Source organism: Sinohyriopsis cumingii, chromosome 15 (genome assembly GCF_028554795.1).
Source record: "Sinohyriopsis cumingii isolate HCF-2022 chromosome 15, ASM2855479v2, whole genome shotgun sequence".
In the NCBI taxonomy this organism is placed as follows: domain Eukaryota; kingdom Metazoa; phylum Mollusca; class Bivalvia; order Unionida; family Unionidae; genus Sinohyriopsis; species Sinohyriopsis cumingii.
Genome location: NC_142975.1, coordinates 53,769,571 through 53,783,420, shown reverse-complemented (window position 1 = coordinate 53,783,420; position 13,850 = coordinate 53,769,571). Strand labels below are relative to the sequence as shown.

At 33.2% G+C, this 13,850-nt stretch overlaps 1 protein-coding gene across 1 annotated transcript in view; it reads right to left on the bottom strand.

Moving 5' to 3' along the window:
* Nucleotides 1–13,850, bottom strand: part of LOC149781813 (cytochrome P450 4F5-like) — a 66,158-nt gene that overhangs the window by 25,711 nt on the left and 26,597 nt on the right. Inside the window, exons 3-7 of the mRNA XM_089935985.1 lie at nt 11,511–11,692; nt 10,527–10,651; nt 7,701–7,763; nt 1,255–1,378; nt 80–209 (exon numbers count right to left, since the gene is read on the bottom strand). Of these exons, the coding sequence (XP_089792111.1) occupies nt 80–209; nt 1,255–1,378; nt 7,701–7,763; nt 10,527–10,651; nt 11,511–11,692 (624 nt within the window). The remainder of the gene's footprint in view (nt 1–79; nt 210–1,254; nt 1,379–7,700; nt 7,764–10,526; nt 10,652–11,510; nt 11,693–13,850) is intronic.

Below are 13,850 nucleotides of genomic sequence, written 5' to 3'. Positions count from 1 at the left end.
AAAAGCTATAGAAGAAATTACATAAATACAGTATAATTACATCCTAAAATTGAATACTGTTATCCTCTAAAATAAATACCTGCAAATAAGAATGTATCCACCTCATTCCGGATCTCCTCCTGTGTAAGACCAACCCCATTTTCATCTTTGGCAGTCAACAGGGTATCCAAAAAGTCCAGGTACTTCCTACTGGACAAATCCTCTTTCTTCTGCAGACACAAGATACAATACCAGTGATTACAGCATGATTTAGTCTTGCAACAAAACAAAGATGTTGAGAAAATGAGTTTTTATATCAGCCCAGTATTTTATACACAGAAGAAAACAAAATAACCTATGAGTACCAAGGCAGGAAGAAACACCCACACTTCAAATTAAATTTCATAATTTAGACATCATATGTTGGATTGGCTGATTTATCAAGCCCGGTGATTTAAAATATTTTTCATTTGAAATCTTGAAATGACCCTGACGATTTCTTCAATTCTAATAAATATATGGAAAAGTTGGCATGAAATAACAATAATTTGATAATATATATGTTTAATCTTTTATAAATTATGCTGGTTCTATGAAATATATATCAGGATATTACACTTTATTGCAGACAAACATTGCATAATTATTATTTCAGTGCAACGGTATAAATGCAGAGAAGGATGTGGTCTCTTTTTACAGGAGCATAATTTATGGGTTTATAGGCCATGTAAAATTATAAAATGCCAATTAAAATAAATATAATTTGCAAATAAAGACTTAGTGATTACAAAATTAACAAACTGGAGGGAGACTATTAAGGTTAAAAACCAAATGCAAAGAAAAATTACACAGTACACTTGTAATAAGGTCAGATGTTGAATTACCTCCCACTAATGCAGAAGTTAATGTACATATGAAGAGCTTAACATTTAAGCAATATTATGCATAGTTCATCCAGTGTTACTTAATTCACACAAATGTTACTTAATTCATCCAGTGTTACTTAATTCACACAAATGTTACTTAATTCATCCAGTGTTACTTAATTCACACAAATGTTACTTAATTCATCCAGTGTTACTTAATTCACACAAATGTTACTTAATTCATCCAGTGTTACTTAATTCACACAAGTGTTGCTCAAAGTTTGGTGTCTAGTGAACAAGCAGACATAATGCTTATGTTGTTTATTTTAGGACAAGACATGCAAAAATTATAAATTTGAAAAATCACATTACAAAGACGCACTTTTTTCTTATTGAGTGATGAACCTACCAGTGTTTCTCTTCGCTTGTCAATTATTTCTTCAGCTACTCCATGCACATATTTGCAGTTCTTTCGGAACTTTCTTCCCCTTGAACTCAAGTAGAAGATGATGTCAGGAAACAAGTAGGGTGTCCTGGTCATGAAAGATAAATTCTTAAGGATAAATTAAATGAGATTTAAAAAAAAGAAGGATAGCAAGCAAACATAAAAGGAAACAAGAACAATTTATGGGGAGATAACGGATGCAAAAAAGCTGTATGTCTCCCCATTCATTTTGTGGCATCTATGACCAAGAACTTAATTATGAAAGGTATAGCATTAATCAATTCTTGATCTCAATTAAATCTACCAGTAACCAAGAACTTAACCAATGTAGGTATATCACTAATCAATTCTTGATCTCAATTAAATCTACCAGTAACCAAGAACTTAACCAATGTAGGTATATCACTAATCAATTCTTGATCTCAATTAAATCTACCAGTAACCAAGAACTTAACCAATGTAGGTATATCACTAATCAATTCTTGATCTCAATTAAATCTACCAGTAACCAAGAACTTAACCAATGTAGGTCTATCACTAATCAATTATTGATCTCAATTAAAGATAAAGAAACTTTGCCATTTAGTTGGGGGGCTTTTTAGTTGTATTTTGCAACACATAATTTACATCAATAAAAGACATACTACATGTACAAATTATCTTGTGGAATACAGGACATCTGTCTTAATCCAAATTATTTCAAAGGATACTGGAAATATATCTTAATCAAAATTATCTTATGGATACTGGAAATCTATCTTAATAAAAATTACCTTGTGGGATACAGGAAATCTGATACAAATTATCTTATGGGATACAGAAATCTGTCTGATATAAATTACCTTGTGGGATACAGGAAATATGTTTAATACAAATTATCTTATTGGATACAGGAAATCTGATACAAATTATCTTATGGGATACAGGAAATCTGATACAAATTATCTTATGGGATACAGAAATCTGTCTGATATAAATTACCTTATGGGGTACAGGAAATCTGTCTGATACAAATTATCTTATGGGATACAGAAATCGGTCTGATACAAATTATCTTATGGGATACAGAAATGTTTGATATAAATTATCTTCTGAGATACAGGAAATCTGATACAAATTATCTCATGAGATACATGAAATATGTTTAATACAAATTATCTTATGGGGTACTGAAAAATCTGTCTTAATACAAATTATCCTATGGGACACATGAAATCTGTATTAATCCAAACTATCTTAAGGGATATGGGAAATCTGTCTTAATTCAAATTACCTTATGCAATAGAGGGAAATACATCTTAATGCATTATCTTATGGGATATGGGAAATCTGTCTTAATTCAAAATTACCTTATGCAATAGAGGGAAATCTGTCTCAATTCAAATTACTGTACCTTATACAATAAAGGGAAATCTGTCTTAATTCAAAGTATCTTATACAATAGAAAGAAATCTGTCTTAATTCAAACTACCTTATACAATAGAGAGAAATCTGTCAATTTCAAATTATACAATAGAGAGAAATCTGTCTCAATTCAAAGTACCTTATACAATAGAGAAATCTGTCTTATTTCAAATTATTTTATGCAATAGAGGGAAATCTTTCTTAATTCAAATTATCTTATACAATAGAGAGAAATCTTTCTTAAAACTCTGTATTAAGACTTATTTTATGCAAAAGAGGGAAATCTGTCTTAATTCAAATTATCTTATACAACAGAGAAAAATCTTTCTCTTAAAACTCTGTATTAAGACTTATTTTGTGCTGATTTTCAAATAACTTTCTTTAATAAAATCACTCTTTACTAACAAAGGTTACAAAAAGACATAAATCATTTAACAAGTTTAATATATTTAATTTGAAATTAGCATGATCTCTATTGATGGTGCAACTCTTACTTTTTTTGGTTGCAAGTGTATATGGATGTTCTACTGGAATGATTTTAAATGGCAATTTTAAGCTTTAAAATTTCTCTCTCTTACATTAATTGTGAAATGAAATTTGGGATAAAATATGTGTTGTACTTTGTTGGAGTTATACAGGTTTCTGATATATGGTAGATCTTTATACATAATGAAAATTCTTTTTACAGAAGTTTATTAAGGCATCACCATGTTAATTAAGTTCATTGTAAATTTCCTTCATTTTTTAGAGGTCTGATGAAATCCAGAACAGCTATATGTTCAGATGTACGAAACTTATCATACCTAATGTTTGGCACTAACTAGAAATAACATCTCAAAAATCGAGTCTAGATTATATCATACATAATGTTAGGTACTAGCTGGAAATAACATATCAAAAATCGATTCTGATTACCCTATTTACTGTATATGTTGGGACACTGTATTTGTCGGGACACCATAAATTAATATTAAAAGTAATTTTTTGTACACTGTATGTTCTGGAACACATTGTTTTTTTCGAGTCGTAAGTTGTGGGACACCTTTTAAATCATTCTAAAATTACATGTCGGAATTGCACTCCAACTAAAATTTTATTTTTTAAAAATATAAAACTGTGTACTTGAGATAAAACTCTTTAATCCACTGCAGCAGCATCTCATCAATACAACCCTTCTCCTGCACACGTATGATCTATTAATTTGGTACATGAATACTTTTTTAAGCTTTCTCATACCATGAAATTTTTTTGAGGCAACACACCACATGAAGCAGAAACTGCAAGAACAAAATAAGATTTTTTCAAATCTGCACTAGTCTTGCTAATTCTCACACTTTTGATGCCATCTTATCGTCAGTCCATCCAGGAAAGGTCGGTAAGGTCAAAGAAGAAGTTTACTGCTGGCTGCCAGTTGTGTTTATTTACCACCAGGGCTTATATGTGCTTGGCATCTGTAGTAATAATTATTACAAAGGTGCACTGATGTCTGCGGGTAAATATTAATGATACTTTTGTAACCCGTGCTGGCGAAAAGATTGTCACTTACACTCAAGTGAATGTGTTTTCAAATAATGATTTTTATTTGTGAGAAACTGGCACTTCAGCTCACTTCACAGAATCCATAGTCAGCTTCCGATGTCGGCTTGCTTTGCAATAAAATAACCTTTGTACTGATATCCTTTACAAAATATGTAACCAAAGTCGGCTTCTGAGATCAGCCTGCTTTGTAATAAAAAAATAACATTTTGTTTTTAATGTCCTGTTGGTAAGTTCAAAGAAGGAGTTAACTGCTAGCTGCCATTCGTGTTTATTCACCACTAGGGCCTCTATGCGCTTGGTATAGTAACGATAATTATGTAACCCGAGCTGGTGAAAAGATTGTCAATTGCACTCAAGTGAATGTGTTTTCAGATGATGATTTTTATTTGCGAGATACTGTCATACAGTAGACCTGGATATAATTCAATCTAGATTATTTTGCACCAACACTGTGTCATGCGTGAATGGTGTCTTCAAGATATTGGTTGACTATTTCCCTCTTATTTGCGATTTTGTTGGCTCCAGTTTTCAGTCGGATAACATGTTCAAACCTTTGAGCAATTGTTTCTCAATGTTCGTGTCAATGAACAATGGGGTGTGTGGTATCAGACATAATTGACAGTCTGTTTTAGCAATGTCGCGAACAAAGCAAACCGCAAGAACAAAGCAAACAGATTAGAGGTTCTGCTACCCCCACAGGACTATCTTTTCTGTCCATTACAGACTGCCAGCAACGAAGAGAAGGAATAAGAATCACACAAATAACTACAAAAAGAAACGGTATGTACATACCATGGAAAATCAAGAAATTGAAGGTCAACTAGGTGAAACCAGAGCATGAGGAAACAGGAGAAAAATGAATCAACTGAGTAAATTTTTCAAGCTAAGAAGAATTGATACGCACGACGGGAGTTACATAGAATGCAAATACAGAGAAGGGACACAAGAACTAGACATGACAAACATTCCAAGAGAGAAAATACCAACCATAACAAGTGTAATGATTGCAATGAAGATATCAAATCCCGAGTGCATAAACAGAGTATACTCCATTAACCCCAACGGATATCAAGGTTACATCATATGACCGAACGGAAAAACACCGATTTTACCATTAGGAGAAATGTACATTGGAAAAGAGAAAGTCATAGTAAAGAAACCAACACCTATCCTACGGAAAATAAAATAACAGACAGGAGACCTGCATGTGACAGATATCCCTTTAGAAATTCCAATAAAGGAAAGAGTTAAAAAGTTTGAAAAAAGATTTCAACTACAGAAAACTCAGTCAAAACAACAACATTAACAGTCACAAGTCCAGACTGAAGTAAATAGGCAACAACAATCACAAGAAAAAAGTCCGCAGATAAACTTAGGAAGCATGGAAGCAGAGAATATACAACAAGAACATAAGCAACAACAACCACAGAACCAACAAAAACAACAAAACCCACAAGGACAACAAGGACAAATACAACAACAACAGCAAAAAGAAATTACAAATTCAAAGCAATTAAAGGAAACTCAACAACAACAAGAAGTCCTAAAGCAACAACATCCACACCAGATGTAAGTACAGATCCCAGTAGAAATCAGACAACAAGTACAGACACAAATGATGGACCCAAAACGACAACAACATGAACCACCAGGACAACAAAAACAACAACAGCAACAGCAACAATCACAAGTCCAGACTGAATTAGAAAACAGTAAGATACAACAACAACAACCACAAGATGCATAGAACCGACAACAACAAAATCCAAAAAGACAAATAAAACTACAACAGCAACAAGAAATCACAAATCCTGAACGACTGCAGAAAACTCTACAACAACGACAAGATCCAAAACAACAACAACCACAACAAATGCAAGTACAGATTCCAGTAAGACAACAAATACAGACACAAATAATGGACCAAAAGCAACAACAACAACAACCACTAGGGATTAGACAACAGCAACAACAAGAACCTATACAACTACAACAACAGCAGGGCACCAAGCCAATACAGCAAGAAAGTACAGACCCCAAATTAAAACAGCAAGACCAACAAGAACCGTCACCGAAACCAGACGAGATACACCCATATTTGAGGAGAATACGACAAGAAGAGGAAAAAGAAAAAATGAGACTGCAACAACAATAAAAAAAAGAGAACAAAGAAGCGCCAACAAATGCGGAGAAAAGTCAAATAAAAACAACAAGCCCAACACGTAAAGCACTCAAAGAAATAGACAAGGAAAGAAGGAAGGAAAAAAGAAGATTAAAAGAGGATGAAGAACGAAGGATGGAAGTTGAAAGCTGGTTTAACAAAGATGAATACTTAGAATGAAAAAAAATATATATAAAAAAATGAAATTAAACAAATTTAACAAAACGAAAAAAATACAAAATATTAAACAATAAAACTATTATTCATGAAAACATTAAAACGATAGCAAAACATACAAAATAGCAATCCAAAACATGCAGGGCAGGAGGGCCTCCCTAACCGGTTTGGAAAGATCAAAAAGGAGAGAGAATCCCCCACAAAATAAAATATAAAAAAGGACATAATTGATACACGCTACAGTATGGAAGCCTACGCTACTTATACGGATTTCGTGGAAATATTTTATTCTTTAATGCTCATGTTGAAAAAAGGAATAAATGATAACAACACAAGGTTAGTTTCTTTCTTTTTATTATCAATTAAGCGTTTAATTTATTTATTTTATTGCGACGTGTAGTGGGGGGGGGTAGAAGCACAATAGCAATACAAGTTTATTTCGTTTCTTAAGTCTTGAGACATATGACCAAAGTGACAAAATGTTTCACCATAAGTTCTGGGACAGGAAAAAAAATAATTATTTTATAGTGTCCCAACATATGCGGTAAATACGGTATATCATACATAATGTTAGGCACTAACTGGAAATAACATCTCAAAAATCAAGTCTAGATTATGTTGCATTTATGGAAATATTTGAATTTGATAGAAATGACTTGAATTTTCTATATTTTTTCCCAAATTGGATGAATCAAAGCTGTTTGCTTTATCAACCTATGTAAAAGCCACAAGTTTCAACTCAATAAATATTTAATTTTGTTTTAACTCTAAATGCTGTTTTTTATTGAGTGCAAGTGATGTTCTTTACTGTTAGCAAATCTCAGGAAACATGAGTGAAAAACTGGAATATTTAATTAGGGACTGCAGTGAAGTGACATGACAGCTCATTGGCTCAATTAGTGTACTGAAACTTTTCAAGTCAGCTGTAACTTATAAGGTGTAATGTTTTTTTTATGACTTATTCTACTGTATTATCTATAATTTTTTCACCTCTAATTGTAGAAATTGAAGGTGCGCAAGTAAGATATATATTTTGACCCTGTGTAGTCTCTCATTGAAGGATAAATAAATTAGTAATAAATCATAATAGCGTTGCTAATTTAGTAAAATCAGTGTTAAGTGTACACACCTGTTTCTAATACCCCAGGTCTCACTGATTTCATGGACGGCTGTGATATATGGATGCGTTGTTCTGGAAATACAATCACATATTTTTAAAAATGTGTCCATCAAACACAAATAGTCATGTTATAATAATAATGACTTTATTTAGAGAAGTTACAGAACTAATCTACCTTGAGGCCTTCAAGCTGTTATGTACAATATATGCAGTATGTAAAACATACTTTGATAAATCTGGCTTGACATTAAGTAATTAAGTGATTAAAAAAATCAAAGTATCAAGCCTGGAACATATATACAGGAATATGTGAAGAAATAAACATGACAATAATAATAATAATAATAATAATAATAATGACTTTGTTTAAGAAGAAATATGGTACAAATAAATCAAGAGGCCTAACATTGGTCATCTAGTAGACCAAGGTCCAAAACATAATCCAAAGATATTGCCTCTGAAATTATTTTAAATTATTTTACAAAATTTGTCAAGCATATTTTTCTTCTTCACTTTAATAACAGAGGTAATATTAACACACATTTCAAGGGTCAAACATTGATCTATATTTGAAAAGCAGTTAATGATGAATCAAAAAAGTTCAGCTTCTTTTACTAAAGGCAACCACTTTGTTGTTATGGAAACCATATTAGGTATTAGCTCTGTTTGCATGAACTGCAATGACCTTGATATCAAGAGCAATTTAGCTGCTTCCAAAGTAGCAGTCCTGCAGAGGTTTGATCAAAATTGACCTGTCCAGTCTGATGATAAATTGAAAAGTAGGCTTCCCACATTGTTGTTATGGAAACCAGAACAAACTGCTTAAAAGCGCTCCAAGATTCATCTTCAGTGAAAACAAAAAGTGATGGTCTGAATTAATGGATTCAGCTAATGTTTAAAATCTTTATATATGAAGGCTGAAAACCTTGATGTTTTTTAAGATTCTGTATGAGCAATGTCACGTCTACTTAAATTATTTTTTATTTTGAATCTTTTCTTATTTAATCAGGTATGTAAATACACTGGAGATAACAAATGTAAGAACAACCAGGTATGGTTCGCTTTTGAGTATGTAAACACATTGGAGATAAGTGTAATAACGACTAGGTGTGGTAAGTATGTAACAACAAAACTCTGGATCTCATTTCTTAATGTAAGCTGATTTTACCATGTATTTTAAGGATCTTCTGATGATAATTTTGTTCATTTATAATCCCAAATAATGATCTTGTTGCTTCTATCGTTATAACATATTTTCAGCATTTAGCATTTAAGCTTGCTTGAATTGTAGTTTTGGCATGCATATTGTTTTAGGTGTACATGAGCTGCTTTTAGTTTCACTGCATGCTTAGTGCTTTTGACTCTCTTTAAATCCCAGCACCTTATGTTTATTTATGTGAGTCTTGAGTATGGATACAGGTATTTACATCTATTAGTTTTTCTTGCCTTAAATAACTTGTTTTCATTAACTTTTATTATATCAGCATATGTCACTATCGTGTGTTTTCATGTACATGCACTTCTGTCATTATCAGCCTATGTCACTATAGTGTGTTTTCATGTACATGCACTTCTGTCATTATCAGCCTTTGTCACTATAGTGTGTTTTCATGTACATGCACTTCTGTCATTATCAGCCTATGTCACTATAGTGTGTTTTCATGTACATGCACTTATGTCATTATCAGCCTATGCCACTATAGTGTGTTTTCATGTACATGCACTTCTGTCATTATCAGCCTATGTCTCTATAGTGTGTTTTCATGTACACGCACTTCTGTCATTAAAATCTCATCATTTATGTGACCTATATAAGAGTATCTTGTTTTCTCTGTATATAATGTATATTGTGTTTACAAAACCCTTAAACCTTACATATGCTATGTAATTTTAGATTATATTTTTTTCTTGTACATTTATATCCTCTGCATGTATATTGAGAATAAAAATTATATTTTTATGTCACTTTCAACAATAAACTGAACAAAAAATTTGATTACAAACAACATATTTTAACAGTTATTGTTATTTTAATTGTAGTAATCAGTGATTACCTCTGAGAAGCTAATGGCTTTTTGTTTTGTTTTTTTTGTTGTTTTTTTTTAATTTTAAGGGTGGGGTAGGGGGTAGGGACATTAATGAAAATGTTGATATTAAATAAAATTTGACTATTGTCATTAAACTACCCAAGTCAGAATATTTGTATAGCATATCCAAGGAAACGTTCTCTCCCTGGAAAGGAAAGGAAATTGTTTTGTTTTTATACCTGGTTGCTATAGTAACCACATCAGTGCTAAGGAAGCCACCCTGGACACAGTTCTGGTTGAGCATGTGGTAACGAACATTATACTATGATGGTTAAGGGCTTTTCAATAAGTAGTGGAAGAATTCTGAAGGACGTGTTAGATTGATAGATTTTACTGATGTATAAGGGGCCCGAGTGGCCGAGTGTTCTAAAGCGCTCACCGTTCCGGATCACTGCCATCTCACCTCTGTCTGCGTGGGTTCGAGTCCAAGGCTCGGCTAGCGTGGGTACGTGGGAAAGCCCGCCAGTAGCTTCTCGTGGGTCGGTGGTTTTTCCCTGGGTTTTCCAGGGTTCTTCCTCCACCAGTTATACTGGCGGCCATGTATAGCCTATCTTGTGCTGAAAAATGGCGTTAAACCATAGAACAACAACTGATGTATAAGATATGCTCCTTTGAAGTTTGGTGGAGGTTAAATCATGGATGGATTCATAAAATATTTTGAACGACCTTTGCCCATTGAAGAGTTTAAACATGACATTTTTACCATTAAATATATCGTATAAACATACCAGTCACGCAGGATACTTACAGGCCTCTCTGGCAATTTGTGTGGTAGGAGAATGCACATCTTAAAATGATATCAAGGGTACAGAGACTTATTACCTCAAAAACTTCAAAATATTTTGGTGTGTTTACAAAAGGTTCCAGCTTTTCCTACAAGATAAAAGTGTTTTGCGTTAGTGTGAAAAACTATAACAAACACACAGAACATAGATTACTTTCAGAAAAAAGTTAAACACTGATTTTGGTTGTAATTTAGTTCATCAGATGCACATCATGAACTTCATAAGCAAAATAGAGAATATTCTTTATTCCACCTTTAACAAGAGGCCAAAGTGGACCATTATATCACTCACCTGTCCTGCATGGCATCACAATCTGGCCATTTCGCAAAGCAGGCTTGTGTACTGCAAGGCCGCGGACAGGATTTATGGGCCCTAGGAAAAGTTCTCCAGTCGGCCCCTATGAATTATAAATTGTGACAGCCGTGGGCCCCTTGATCGTTGTAGGCCCCCGGAATATTAACCTAGCTGTTCTAGCCTGTCCGCGGCCTTGAAGTAATGTAAGAACGCAAGCCTATGCAAACTATCTTCCATCACTGATATCGTGTCACTTTTATCAATTAAAAAAATTCTTTGAAAAGATGAAAAACATAATTACTACTGCTCAGGTCTCAGTCATAATCGAACTAAACCAAGATCTAAATTATTTTTACCAAGTTTCCTCAAAATCGGATTAGAAACATTATCTCTATAGATGCAACTCAGCCATTCAGATGTCAGATTACCTCATTACTAAGCGCAGATCTCACTTAATACAGAACCCGCCTCTAAGATCATGCAATTATGATATTAATGTATTTACCAACCTTGATCAAATTTTAATCGGAATTTGGTCGCCAGAGATGTAACAAGCTCAGTTATTCTAATGATTACCTCAAAACTGCATAGATCTTGCCGATGGAGTGATAATCTATGTCTCGTCATTCACATGCAAGACAAAACCTACTTACAATCAAAATATTTGCTGCTTCATTCGAAATGGCCACATATGGTTTCAAGATGTCAAAATGGAAGGCAGGAGTGAGCAATCGTCTTGCCCGAGCCCAGCGGGCGCCATCTGCTATCAGCAAACCACGTCCTAACCAAGGTATTCCATGTCTGTATGCACCGCCAAATCCAGTTGGCTTGGGTTCTGTAGAGTTCAAAGGGATCTAATAAAATTATATTTTAAGGACTAAATTATAATAACAACGATTACTAATAGAATGCTTTTAGTGATGTTATCATATCTCATCAACTTACCAAACAATCTACCTTCATGCTTTAATGCCTACCAAAATAAAGCCTAAAAGATTAACAAAAGCAGATATGGTCAAACAAACAGAAAGATCGAACTGCATGTATATAGTACATACATACATACATACATATGTACCTACATTCATACCTATATATCTACATACATAGCTAGACAGACAGATTGATCGAATCAGTTTACTCTAAATTAGGTACTCCAGACAGAGTAATGTCAAGTATTTAAGTTAATTCACCTTAAAAAAAGATAAAAATTAACTCAGTTTAGAATCTACTTCTTTATCTATCACTCATTCTTTTGTTATTACTTTACACTCTGTAACAATTCTATTTATTTTCTTTATTGCTTTCAGTTATTCGGGACGATAAAAGACGACATTTATTTTGGTAAAAGCAGTAACGCTAAAAGCATAGAGTAAAACTCAGTCGAATGAAGGGACCTGGAGTAAAGTGAGAGAATCCAGTGACATACTTACGAAGATAATTATACAAATACACAGGTAGATTTATATATAACTTTTGCACAATCCAGTTGAAATAATACAATAGTGTGTTTATTCAAGACATGTTCATAAATATCAGTGATTTTTTACTCTTCGAGTCAGTTTAAAAATACAACTAGGAAGCCTTTAACAAGAGGCACTACCGCATGGTTGGCATGAGAAAAAGAAAAATATTTTTCACTGGCTTTATTTACTTGCTTTCCAACAGTTATGAACTATGATTCTATTTGGAAAACCTCGGTCAAGAAGCGAAAGATGTTCAATTTTTTACAGATACTTTCGACTGATATTAACAATAAAATCAACAAAATCTTTCCATTCCACATGTTCCGACTACATGCGATGGTGACTGTAACGTTGCAAAATCTAAACTTTTAGAGATAGAGAGATGTGTAGCCAATTTGGCAGTTGCAATGTAATCTTTCTTTCACCACCTTCTGCGTGATAAGTCATCATTACGTTGTGGGAAAAAATATCGAACCAGGAGAGTCGTGTATGTACATAGAATACACTATATATTATTGGTCTGTGAATTTTCGGTAAAGAAATGCATGCGTAGTCTTCCTCAACCTTCAGGTTATCATTATTATTATTATTATTATTGCCGTTGTTGTTGCTGTTATTATTAATAATAATATTGCTGTTGCTGTTATTGTTATTATTATCATAATTTTTTGTTGTTGTTGTTGCTATTATTATCATTTTTCTTGCAGTCGTTTTAATATACTGTAACGCTCTTAAGGTAGTTATGTGTTTGCTGTTGTTATTGTTGAACTAGCAACTATCCAAATTGTTTAATTATGTGACTAACGCGATAATTATCTCCCGTCAGTACTGCAATGTGAGTTATGTACAAAGAACAACATTTTTTTTACCGAAAAGAAGTTGAAAAAGAGATTTTATTCGTACTGAAAAGGACACGTACTATAAAGAATGATGCATTGAATTACCAGGCTAATTCTCAAGATAATCATCATCACTAAACCAATTATAAGAATACAAGAAAATTGATAGGTATATAGGAAATATGTCATTATCACAGTAACAAAACTTTGACTGCTAGAAAATGTCTCGTTGGCAGCATCAGAAAATTGCGATCCTGTCTCAGACGCTATACATCTCGTAATGATACAGATTTCCTGATGCTGACAACTCTATGTAATCTGGAAATAAAGATCGTCTAATACATGTATATGTATGTTGGTATACAACGAGATGTATAACATTTTCATTAAAAGTAAATGACGCTTATTACAGTTTATATAAGCCATTATTATGATTTAATTAACATTACAACCGAACATACAGACGTTTCTATCCTCCATTTCTGTCTTTCCCCTTTCCGTTGGTTTTAGCATCGTTCATAGGTCCAGAGGCATCATCACATGACAGGCAAAAATCCGCCAAGCACTATTTTTCACGGATTTTAGCTGGTATCCTTCTCTGATGATGCAGAGAGAGAGAGAGAGAGAGAGAGAAAGAAATGTGGTAGTGGAGTTGGGACGTCTTACCATGAAGGCATGTATTCATAGC